This window comes from Plasmodium gallinaceum, assembly GCF_900005855.1.
Source record: "Plasmodium gallinaceum strain 8A genome assembly, contig: PGAL8A_v1_76, whole genome shotgun sequence".
NCBI lineage: Eukaryota > Apicomplexa > Aconoidasida > Haemosporida > Plasmodiidae > Plasmodium > Plasmodium gallinaceum.
Window position 1 is genome coordinate 386,309 of NW_021628238.1, and position 12,866 is coordinate 399,174.

Sequence of the window (12,866 nt, forward strand, 5' to 3'; positions counted from 1 at the left end):
TATATATATATATTTGCACATACATATATATATGTTTATTTTGATTAAAAGAAATTTTTTTAGATTAGTTTCAACAATAATAAAGTTCAAGTCTTAGAAAAAAAGGAAAATTAAAAAGTGAAATTAAGAAAAAATTAAAAAAAAAAAAAAAAAAANAAAAAAAAAAAAAAAAAACAAAAAAAAAAAAAAAAAAAAAAAAAAAAAAAAAAAAAAAAAAAAAAAAAAATAAATAAATAAATAAATAAATAAATAAATAAATAAATAAATAAATAAATAAATAAATAAATAAATAAATAAAAACAAATAAAAACTACGAAAAATAAAAAAAAAATAAAAGATAAATCGTATGCATAAAAAGACATGTAAGCAAGTAAAAAAATAATACTTATTTACTTTTTTTTTTTTTTTATAACTTTTATTATTTCTAACAAAAAGTATAAAATAAAGAAATTTAATGTTTTCAAAATATGTATATATATTAAAAATGGCAAAAAATATCATTTTGATTGATATTAGTAGTATTATACCTTGTATCATTTTGATTAAAATTATCTTGATATTCTATTGATTCGTTGTTATAACTATCCTCTGAATTATTAATATTTTGATTAGTTTTATTAAAGTTTTCATTACTTGTGTCAATGTAACTATATTCATTATTAATGTTATTATATGTGTCATCTGTTATATTTCTGTAATCATCGCTATTGTCCCTGTAATTATGATCATTATGATTGATGTTAAGGTTATTAAAGTTGTTTGAAAAATCATAATTATCACTTGAATAATTTTTTATAACTGAATGATTTCTATTTCGTTCTTCAAAAATGTTTTGTTTGATATGATTATTGCTTGAATTATTTTTGCAGAATGTAAAATTTTCATCACCATGATTATATTCATTTTTGTTATTATTATTATTATTATTATTATTATTATTTTTGTTAATAATATAATTTCCGTTTTTATATAAATTAGAATCATACTGTTCATGGTAATTATCATTTATATTATTATTTATTGTTTCATTTTCACTTGTTCCTATACTATACTTTTCCCTATAATCATATGTATTTACATTATTATTATTATTATAATTATTATTATTATAATTATTATTATTATTATAATTATTATTATTATTATAATTATTATTAGAATTATTATTAGAATCATTATTAGAATTATTATTAGAATTATTGTATCCTCCCTTAAAATTACTTTCACTTGTATAATAATTATGTGAATCATGTTTTTTTCTTTCATAAATTTGGTCATAATCATCTTCATTTTTTAGTTGATGAGAATAATTCATATTACTAATCTGTTCTTTGACAAAGGTTGTATTGCAATTATTTCTTAAATGAACTAAAATGTACATGTTTACTTCTTCATATCTACTTAAATATGGAAAATCACCACCTGATTTCATAATAGCATGTTTGGCAAAAGGATAAGCTTTTTTCATATCTTCATTTAAACTATCTGAATACATATTATTTAATGTTTGCAAAATAGTTATATGTCTATCATTAACATAAATTCTATCAATTATTTCTGATGATAACTGCAAGCTAATTCTTCCTCCTAAATCTGAAGCAGAAATTAAATCAATTTCATTGCTCATAAATTCTAAAGAATTTTTCTCTTTTAAATCTATATTTACATAATTGATATATATGTAATTTTCTAATATTATTTTTTTTAATAAAACATGTGGTAAAAAACTGTATAACTTTCCATATATGTTTCTTAATGAAGATATTGCTGCAAAATCATCTGTTTTTCTATATGAATTACATAAAATTAAAGACTGTATTTTTGATGGATATAATTTTGCATATAATTGAATCAAGTAACCTCCCAAATCGCTAGCAAAAAAATGAGCTTTTTTAATATTTAAATATTCTAAGATATTACACATATTTTTTATCCAATCTTTTAAATAATTGTAACAAGGGTACTGAAAGGAAATCACTCTAAAACCTAAGTTAGATAATGAATCTAACTGATAAAAATAACAACCAGCTGTTCCACATATTCCGTGCAAAAATATTATTATATTGTCATTTCTACTATTAATATCATAATAACACCATACTAGATCACTTTTAGGCATAGATAACTTTTTTAATGGATGCTTTGAGCAAAACTTTTTATAAGCTTCATGCATAGATAATTTTTCTGATTCCATTTCTAGTTGTTGTAAGTCTTAAAATAAAAAAAAAATAAAATATATAAATAAAAGATAAACAAAATGAAACAAAAGAAACAAAAAATAAAAAAAAGACAAATACTAAAAGTGTGAAATAAAATAAAGTAAAAAAAAAAAAAAAGTAATTAATTCACATGGTAAATAAAAATTATCTTAAATTTACATATATATAAACTTGTTACCATAAAAATTTAATTATATTTTCATATTTATTTATTATACTAAAATATGGGATTAATTTATTCTTAAAAATATATATATATATATAAAGTATAAATTATCAAAATAAAATGTAATAATATAACTCTTTAAGCTCTATAAAGAAAAAAATATACATAAATGTTTATATTAGATTTTTATTAGATGATAATAAAAAAAAAAAAAAAAAGGTGGACAAATTGATATTATATTGAAAAAAAAAAAAAAAAAAAAATTACACATTCATAACTTTTTTAATATTAAAAAAAATAAAACTAAATTAAAATTTATAATTATTATATTTATTACTAAAAAAAAATAAAACTCATAACTATGATAATCTATATTAGTTAAAAAAAAAAAAAAAAAAATTATATATATAAAAATACATATATGCATATGTATGTAAATTGCATTATTCATAAACACTTTTTTTTTTTTTTTTTTTTTTTTTTCATGAAGATTATTTTCTAAAGTATTTAAGGATATACTTAAAAAAAAAAAAAGAGGAATAATTGCTACTTAAGTGCATGAAATTTTTTTTTGGAATTTTACTATGCATACATAGAAAATGATACTCGCCAATTATGCTTCTTCATATATTTTGAAATGCTTTATGTAGACTTTTTATCACATTTTTTAAAGTGTTAATATATTAAGAAAATTTTATTTTTTTTATATTATCTTTTTATTATTTAAATAGTAAAGTAAAACAAAAAAAAAAATAAAATATATATTCATTAAATATTAAATATCAGCTAGTAGTGAGATTTCCACTGCTTTTGAAAATGTGTAAAGTGTTTTAAAATTATTAAATATTTTTAACTTATTTTAATAGAAACGTATAAATTAAAAATATTGACTATAAACATGGAACTTTTTAAAATTAGTTTATTACATCACTAAATTTTTGTTTATTATTAAAAAGAAAAATATAAAAAAAAGTTATATTAAAAATATATTTTTACATTGTAAATTATTTTCTTTAGTTTTTAAGAAACTTGATATATAAATAAATATGCATAAATAAAATATATTTATAATGTTCATAGAAAAATGCAGTTGTTTATGATGTTTATAAATTTTTTTTTTTATTTATTTATTATAAGACCTTTTAAATAAATTAGTAGAGATGCAAAACTAGTTTTAAAAATATATTTTTTTTCTTTTGCTTTTATTTAATTGAATATAAAATTGTAAAATTTATTATGAAAAAAAAAAAACCTCATAATTTTATGAAAAAATATAAATTTTTTCTTCACAACTTCCATATTAAATTTTTATTGCATAAAATAAATCTTGCGTTAAACATATAACATTTTTGATGTTTTTTTTTTTTTTTTTTTTTACTATTTATTAAAAAATTAATAATATATTAAACATGCATATTATTAATATAATCTTTCATAAAAGATTCATTTAGTTCAAATAAGTATATTTTTTTTATGTTAAATTTTATGTAAAAATTTTGAAACTTTTTCCGCTTAATTTTTCATACATTTAATATCATTTAAGTAATGAATATATATAATTATATATCTTTTTTTTTTTTTTCCTTTATGAAGTATCATTTTGTTTTTGTACATTTAGATATTCTTTTAAAGGATCATAACATTATATAAAATGTGAAAAATTTTATTTAATGGTATTTCAAAAAATTACTTGAACTTAAAATTACAAATAAGAGAAAATTTTTATCTTATATATTTATTATTGATTATATAAAAATAACTTACAAAATAAAAATATTTATAAAAGAAAAAAAAAAAAATTAATATTTTAATTTGAAAAAAAATATTTATATTTGAATATTATATGAAATATTTTTTTTATTATCTATAAACATGTTTATTTTTATATATCTTATATTTACTTAAATTAAGTGTGCAGCATAATTGTGTGTAAAATATATATATATGTATGTATAGAATAAAATATAAATTATTTCCATATTTTACATATAAAAAAATATAAGACATCCATAAAAGAAATAAAATACAATGAAATTACGAAACATCTTATTTTAGAACAATATATGCAAAGCAAATATATTGAAAAATATATGTATGTATTAAATAATTTACGTTAAATATTTTAGAGATAAATGAATATAAGTTGTTTCTTAATTAAAATAAATTGCAAAATAAACAAAACTTCGAAAATAAAATATATAGACATTTCATGTTTTAATATATAATTTTAAAATTTTACTCATAACTTATTTTCACAAGAGAAAATTTCCTTCTTTGACAACGTACAAAAATTGATAAAATTAATTACACAAAAATAATAAAATAGAAACACATGATTTTTATTTTTATAGACGTTTTTCTTTTGTTTTTCTTCCCAAGTACTTGCTCATTTGCTATCTTATTTGTATCTTATTTTTTAAATAATATTTATCATTTTTAAATTAATACTATTATTTTCTTTTTTTAATATATTTTACAACAAATTTCATATGAAAATAAAAATTAATAAAATTTTAGATACATTGTTTTTTGTCATTTTATGAATTCATAATACTCTGTAAATGTCTGTTACAGTTTATTCTATATGTATAAAATATAAAAAAAAGTAAATGTTATAAAGTATATGTCACTTCTTTTTATCATTATAACTTATGATATTTGAAAAAGTTCCTAAAAGAATGTTGTGTCTTAAAATATATAAAAATAATATGTAATGATTATTTCATTTTAATAAGTCATATTTAATATTTTAAAAAAAAGAATATTCCATAAGATGTAAACTAATTGTAAAATAATGTTTTATGTTGCAAAATATTATGAGAATTAATATTTCTAAGAAAAATAAAAATGGTTAAATTATTAGTTTGAATAATGATATAATAATATATTTTTTTTTTTTTTTTTTTTTTTTATTATCTATTAAATTTAATTCCTTATACTCTTTTTTTTTAATACTTTTATGTGAACGTTTTATCGTTACTTCTATTTTTAATAATTATAAATATATATATATATATATATATAATTTTTTTTTTTTTTTAATGTTATTTGTTTATATTGGTATTTTAATGTAAAAAATGACCACAAAATAAAATATTTAGGAACAAAAGTAAATGCAAATAATTTAGAAGGAATTATTAAAAGAAGAAAAATACTTTTGAATTCTTTTTTTTTTTTTTTTTTCTCTTATATTTTAAGCAGTAATGGAGGAATTATGCAAAAAATTGGAAAACTTAAAACAAAATTTAAAGAATATTTATAAGAAAATTAATCATATTGATTTAAAAAAAAATATAGAAAATATTTTTTCATATAATAGAGAAAATGATAATTTTAATGATATATTGTTTTTAATACAATACTCACTAAAGTACAAAAATATATGTAGATGGCCTGATTACAATGATTTATTTGTAATAAATTATAATATGAACGATAATTTTAGAACAATTGTTCAAAAAAATAAGGAATTTTTTAAAAATTATGAAAGTTTTTCTTTAAATAAGGAAATAGATATTGGGAAAAACAATATAAATGAACAAATAAATTACGAAATGAATAATACAAAAAAAAATATATTATACGTAAAAGGAAACAATAATGATGATAAAAATAAAAATGAAATGAATAATCATCATAACGTAAATAGAAGTAACAACAATAACAATGATGGTAATAATGTAAAAGAACATTTACAAGAAGAAAATAAGAAAAAAGAAGAAGAATTGTATATGCGTAAAGAAAAAGAAAAAAAAATTAATACATATTTTAACGGTGATATAAGTTTATTTGACAAAATAAAACTTCAAATTTTTATGTACTTTGTACTAAATAATTATAGAGTTAAAATATTAGTTGATTCCTTATCGGCATTGAATCGTCCAATTAATGTTATATATATAAATTGTCCAAACAATAAAGAGCCAAAAAAAAAAATTTATGAAAAAATTGGTAATTTTTTTGCATCACAATATAAAGTTAATGATGTTTTTGTTAATAATAAAGATAATTATCAAAAATTTATAAAGGAAAAATGCTCTTGCTCAGAATTATCGTCATCTAGCTTTAGCAACTTTAATAATACACCAAAAAAAAAAAAAAAATCCAATTATGTAGGTGGCTATAATCCTATAAATAATACTATATGGCTATGTGCAAATAACATTACCAATTTTTATAAATTAAAATATATATTAACTCATGAACTTATTCATGCTTTTGATTTTGCTAGAGCAAATATAGACATGTATAATTGTCATCATATTGCTTGTTCAGAAATAAGAGCTTACAATATGAGTAATCAATGTAATTATTTTAATAGTAAATATTTTTCAGGTGATCATGATGTTTTTAATTATTTAAAAAGCGATACAATTAACAATACATCAAAAAATAAATGCATTTACAACAATGTTTATTCCTCATTATACCAATATAAACCTTGCAGTCAAAATACTCATAATTTTATAAATGATGTTTTTGAGAAATGTATACACGATTACTGGCCTTTTATGTGTGCACCTGAAAATGATAGTAAATATAAACCATCAAAAATTTTTAAAAAAGATTATTAAAAATTAAAAAAATGAAAAAAAATTATATACAAGTTAATAATTGTTTAATTTTTAAACACAATTTTTATCTTTTAACAAATAAACAAATATTTCACATAAGTCTAACAACATATTTTTAATTATTTATAATTTATTTTATCTTTTTTTTTGTTTATGTCAATAATCATTTTTTAAAATTATAATTTAATAAAAAAAAAAAAATTTTTTTTTTGTATAAAGTTTTGAATAACCAATCTAATAAAATGCTATATTTTTACTATTAAAACTAATAAATTACAAATAGCATATACATATGTAATATTAACATATACTTTAAATAAATCATTTATTAAAAAGTTAAATTTAAAAAAAAGCATATGACAAATATATTTAATGTGTATACCCATTAAATAAATTTAAATATTTGCAGAAAAAAAGAAATAACAATAAAATAGATAAATAAAACTAAGAAATATAAAGAATTTATTAAACAAAAAAAAAAAAAAAAAATATACATATAAGTAACTACTTGTATATGTATTTTAGAAGTATAACTATTACGCAACCATAAAAATGCTTTATTTAAAAAAAAAAATATCTTTATTTTATGACAATAATATAAATAATTTCTGAAAAAAAAATTATAAAAGTGATACTAAATAAGCATCATATATAACATATATATTCTAAAGATATATATAACTTATAGATTTTATAAAATAAACACACAAAAAAAATAAGTATATATAAATATAATACTATTAATTTTTCTTTTTTTCTTCTTTTTATTGAATATATTTTATTTCTTCATCAATATTTAATTATTATTTTTTAGCTTTCTTTTTGTGTAAAATATTTTTCTGTATGTTTTACTTCATTTTGAATAGTTGGATCACTTTTTTCAGTCACAGATGCTTCTTCTTGTAACATTTTTTCATTTTCATTCTCATTTTCTAAATAATTAGTTATGTTTTCTCCTTCTAAATTTTCATCTAGTATACTATCTTCTATTAAAGAGAGTTCAGCATCAATTTCATTTTCATCTAAATCTACAGGTATCTCGTAGGATGAGGATAGAATTTCTCCAATTTCTTTTGCCTCCTCAATATAATCATGAATATCATCTTGTAATTTTTCTATCTTACTGATATTAACTTTTTTAATGTTTTTTTTTAATATTTTGCTTGTATTTTTTAAAGCTTTGCATGTATCAATAGACATTTGAACATTGTCATTTGCGAATTTTATTTGATCTATATTAAATTGAATTCCAAGTGTGTTTTCTTTATTACTTTCGTATATTCTTTTTTTCTTTATTATATTTGCAGCTTTAGTTCTTAAATTATCAATAGCATATTTATTAACAGGATTTTTTTTCTTCTCCTCTTCAATTTTTTGTTTAATTATATTTAGTTCTTTGTTATACTTTTCAATATTTTCATCAATGTTCTTTACATTTTTTTCTAAGTAACCTAAAAAAAAATAAAATAGAAATACATGTACTTATGTAATTTGCATTAAAAAAAAAATCCAAAATAAAAATTTATTGTTATAAAATTTTGGAAATTTTTTTAAATTATAAAATATTACCATAAGTTTCGTCTAATGTTGGATCTTTTTTGGGTTTAAAAAATCTTAAAAATATATAAAATTAGGAAATAGGAACAAATTTTTGTTATATATGAAAAGAAATGTTAATATTATATATTTTATTATTTAGAAATTTTAGAGATATAATACCTATTAAAAATTTTTTTTACTCTTTTTTTTTTTTTTTTTAATAATTACCTCATATTTCCTTATGTTGTCTTTAATATATTTCAGAAATTTTATTTAAAGAATTTATGCTATTTGTATTTCAGTTTTATTAAAAAAAAATTTATTTTATTGTTTGTTAGGTTCATATGTTATTTAATTTTATAAAATTCATTTATACACTTTGATGCTTATGTAAACATAAAAATATATTACTCATTCAATTTTTATATATGTTCATTGTCCGATCATTTAAAAATTTTTTTTTTTTTTTTTTTTTTTTGGCATTACAAATTTATATTAAGCAAGTATGTTACAATTATAAAACGAATTTTTTATTTATTTTATTCATTTATATATCTGATTTATTTTTTTTTTTTTTTTTTTCTTATTTTTTTTTTTAGTAATAATACATGAATTTTATATAAAATTTTTAAAAACACATATTTTTCCACAAAAATTAATAGAATTTTATTTTAAATGAACTGGTAAGTATTCTCTTTTAGTAAAAAAATTAAAAAATATATTTGTATTTTTAATTTAAAAAGAAATAATCCGAATTATGAAATTATAGAAAACCCTTTTTTTATTATATTAAATATACATTTTAAGCAAATTTTTTTTTTTCTCATTTTTTTTAAAAATAAAGATGAAATAAACAAAAGCATTGAAGTACATATATAAGTTAAAAGGTATTTAGGTACATTAATGTATAATACAACAAATTTGTAAATTAAAAAAAAAAAAAAAAAAAATGGTTACAGCTATAAAAGGAGTTTTAGTTAAATGTGATGAACCAACAATGCAAATAATTTTGCTCTTAAATGAAGGTAAAAATTTTTTAATTGAAAAAATTAGTGACACTGTTTGTTTATGTAAAGAAAGTGTATATGATTTTCTAGAAAAAGAAGTAATTAAACAATTAGAATATTCAGAAAGGCATGAAACAGAAGATTAATTGAATTTTCTTTTATTTCCGAAAAATGTATAATTTATAGATACATAAAAAAAAAATATTAATTTTATAGAATTTTGTACTTTTTTCACATATATTTATAATAATTAAAAGGCTACTTTACATACTTTAAAAGTTTATTGTTTTATATTTATAAAATATATAAGAATGTAAAATATTATTTTATTCATTTATATAATTTTTTTTTTTTTTTAATTTAAAAAATAAAAGCAAGAAAAAAAAATAAAATAAAATAAAATAAAATAAAATAATGTTAGTTTTAAGTTAAAGAAAAATATTAATAATTATTGTTAAGTCTACTAGTTATATCATCAACTAACCACATAAACGATTTTAATAATCCTTTACCTGAAAAAGCGCTACACTCATTTATGCACCAATGTCTGTCTATGTTCATTTCATTTAATTTCAAAATCTATAAGGAAAAATCATATATAAATATATAATGATAATAATATAAATTTATTAAGAAAAAAACATAATATATATAAATTTATAGAACTGATAAATATATAAAGAAAAAATAAATGAATTAAATGAAAAGATTATTGCTAAATATATAAAAAAAAAATTAAAGTACAATACATATATAAGCATAATATATATATTATATATAAATAGAAATTTTAAAAAGTACATCAACAATTTGGTTGATATTTAGAGAATTCTCAATATCAATTTTATTAGATAGAATTAACAAAGAGCAACCATATAATCTTTCTTCTTTTAAAATTTGTTTTAACTCATATGAGCATAATTGTATCCTAAATAAATCACTACTATCAATTACATAAATTATCCCATCAACATTTTCATAATAATTTTTCCAAAAATGTCTAATACTTTTTTGTCCACCTATATCCCATATATTAATAAAGTGATTATTAAAACATAAAGTTTCAATTGTAAAACCAAAAGTGGGATTAACCTTGTAAATATCTTCCCCCATTAACCTTTTAACTATTGTAGTTTTTCCTGCATTATCTAAACCTAATATTATTATTCTTATATTTTTATTTTTTTCTTTTATTTTTTTTAGAATTTTCAGTAATACCATTTTTAAATTTTTAACTTTAATTTTTAGTTTTTTTTTTTATTAAATATATTTAAAAATACAAATCCTATATTTTTTTAATACTCTCCCATATTTATGCAAATTATTTTCGAACCTAATATCATTTAATACATAATTTTTTTTTTTTTTTTTTTTTTTCATATAATGAAATAAAAATCTTTCTTTTATACGTAGAGTTAAAAAAAAATAGTGTGTCACTACTTTTGTCCATTTAATTTTTTATTTTTATATATATATATATATATATAGAGCTCTGGAAAAGATTATTTAAATAAGATTTAGGAATGACAAAAAAAAATTTAGCATAAAAGTTTACATATAATATTTTAATGAAAAAGTAATGGAAAATGTCAAATTTTTCAATTTAAAATATAGCAATTGAGTAATATTCAAAAGTAAGCAAAAATCTCTATAATATTATTAAATTGTCTAATAAATAAAAAAAATAGTTGAAGAAAATAATTTATTTAATTTATTTTTCATATTTATGATTATATTTAATTTAAATTAAAAATATGAAAATAAAAAATCTAATAAATATACTCTTTATAATATATAAAACCTTAAATTATACAAAAATACAATAATAATATAAAAATATGACATTTTAATTTTTTTTTTTTTTTTTTTTTTTTTTTATAACTTAAAGAGTAAATTAAAATTTTATGTTAGAGAATTTTTTTAGAAATTAAAAAAAAATATAATATAAAAAATTAACGAAATTAAAAATTAATCCAAAAAAAAAAAAAAAAAAAATAATAAAATAAAAGTGTATTGTTGAAAATAGATTATGTGCAAAATGTATTAAAAAGGTTTAATTAATGAAATCAAAAAATTTCTTCAAATTCTTCAAGAAACGTCATATTTATTAAATTATTTAATTCATTCATATCTGTAAAAATTAATATAAATGTATTATAAAAAATAATATAATTTGTAACTATAATTTTCTAATTTTTTTCTTTTAACTTATATTATTTCCTCCATTTTGTATATAAACAATATCACTTAATGTTTCATCTTCGTTAACCTATAGATTAAAAAGAATATATATACATATATATAATTTTTTTATACTTAAAAGAAATATATATTTTAATTTTTAACTCTTCCTAAAACTTCAATATATTTATCTAATGAATCAACCATTTGGTTTTCATTTAAAAAGCATTTTATTTCTCCATCTATAAAATATTCCAATTTAAACAAAATTAAGATTTTGTAAAATTTGAGAATAACAAATTTACTTTTATGTTTTATTACTATCAGGTGTTTGTAAAATTAACTCATTTCCATCCTTTTTTAAAATTTTTCCTACTATTCTTACATTTTTATTAAAAAAATTTTTTAAGTACTTTTTATTTACCCTTCTAAAGTTATAATAAAAAATATATAAACAAATAAAATATATATATTTTTCATATCATTTTATTTTATTTTTTTTTTTTTAATTCTTTATACTTACGGTGCTATATATTGTTCCATTTGTTATTAAGAAGATAGAAATTTAGTTATTTGTATTTTTTATTTATATTCCTTTGTTAAATTAGAATATATATTTGTATATGGATTTATTTAAACAAATTTAATGTTATTTTCATATATCTTTATTAAAAAAAATTTATATAAATAATAAAAATTTTAAGAATAAAAATATTTATTTAAATATTTAAAATTTTATAAATTAAGAATCAAAATATTTTATAAGTCATCAATGTTTTATTCAATGAAAAATAAAAACTCAAAACTAAAAAATTTATAAAAATTTATAAAAATTTTATATATTTATATATATATATATAAAATTAAAATATGTATTATTCAAATTTTAAAGTTTTTCATATTTATTAATTCTTTGAGAGTACTAAATATATAAATCATTTAAAAGACAAATTAAAAAAAAAAAAAAAAAAAAAAAATTTAGAAAAAATGCTAATCAGTAAATTGACTAGAAGCTAAATTTTCTATATATATAAATAAAAAAAAATTATCATTAGTTTAAGACTAAAAATTAATTCTATTAAAATTTATACAAAAAAAATATAAAAAAAGAAAAAATTATAGGGAAAAACAATCAACTTTTTTTTTTTTTTTTTTTTTTTATTTTTTAATATTTTTATAT

The 12,866-nt window shown here is 16.3% G+C and overlaps 6 protein-coding genes across 6 annotated transcripts; 2 read left to right on the plus strand and 4 right to left on the minus strand.

Moving 5' to 3' along the window:
- Window positions 1-478: 478 nt before the first annotated feature.
- On the minus strand, window positions 479-2,194 carry PGAL8A_00200800 (acid cluster protein 33 homologue, putative; the record flags this gene model as incomplete). Its single annotated transcript, XM_028670700.1, has 1 exon — window positions 479-2,194. The coding sequence occupies one exon, from the start codon at window positions 2,192-2,194 to the stop codon at window positions 479-481; it is 1,716 nt and encodes a 571-aa protein (XP_028527426.1).
- Window positions 2,195-5,588: 3,394 nt separating this feature from the next.
- PGAL8A_00200900 (metalloprotease, putative) lies at window positions 5,589-6,959 on the plus strand (the record flags this gene model as incomplete). The annotated part of the gene is made up of 1 exon (XM_028670701.1): window positions 5,589-6,959. The coding sequence occupies one exon, from the start codon at window positions 5,589-5,591 to the stop codon at window positions 6,957-6,959; it is 1,371 nt and encodes a 456-aa protein (XP_028527427.1).
- Window positions 6,960-7,769: 810 nt separating this feature from the next.
- Window positions 7,770-8,731, minus strand: PGAL8A_00201000 (vacuolar-sorting protein SNF7, putative; the record flags this gene model as incomplete). The annotated part of the gene is made up of 3 exons (XM_028670702.1): window positions 7,770-8,410; window positions 8,529-8,572; window positions 8,727-8,731. 3 exons carry the CDS (start codon window positions 8,729-8,731, stop codon window positions 7,770-7,772), a joined length of 690 nt encoding a protein of 229 aa, XP_028527428.1.
- A 716-nt stretch (window positions 8,732-9,447) lies between these two features.
- TFB5 (RNA polymerase II transcription factor B subunit 5, putative) lies at window positions 9,448-9,651 on the plus strand (the record flags this gene model as incomplete). Its single annotated transcript, XM_028670703.1, has 1 exon — window positions 9,448-9,651. The coding sequence occupies one exon, from the start codon at window positions 9,448-9,450 to the stop codon at window positions 9,649-9,651; it is 204 nt and encodes a 67-aa protein (XP_028527429.1).
- Window positions 9,652-9,946: 295 nt separating this feature from the next.
- Window positions 9,947-10,726, minus strand: PGAL8A_00201200 (ADP-ribosylation factor, putative; the record flags this gene model as incomplete). The annotated part of the gene is made up of 2 exons (XM_028670704.1): window positions 9,947-10,084; window positions 10,307-10,726. 2 exons carry the CDS (start codon window positions 10,724-10,726, stop codon window positions 9,947-9,949), a joined length of 558 nt encoding a protein of 185 aa, XP_028527430.1.
- An 845-nt stretch (window positions 10,727-11,571) lies between these two features.
- PGAL8A_00201300 (replication factor A protein 3, putative) lies at window positions 11,572-12,229 on the minus strand (the record flags this gene model as incomplete). Its single annotated transcript, XM_028670705.1, has 5 exons — window positions 11,572-11,636; window positions 11,714-11,774; window positions 11,852-11,928; window positions 12,008-12,114; window positions 12,210-12,229. The coding sequence occupies 5 exons, from the start codon at window positions 12,227-12,229 to the stop codon at window positions 11,572-11,574; spliced, it is 330 nt and encodes a 109-aa protein (XP_028527431.1).
- Between the last annotated feature and the right edge of the window lie 637 nt (window positions 12,230-12,866).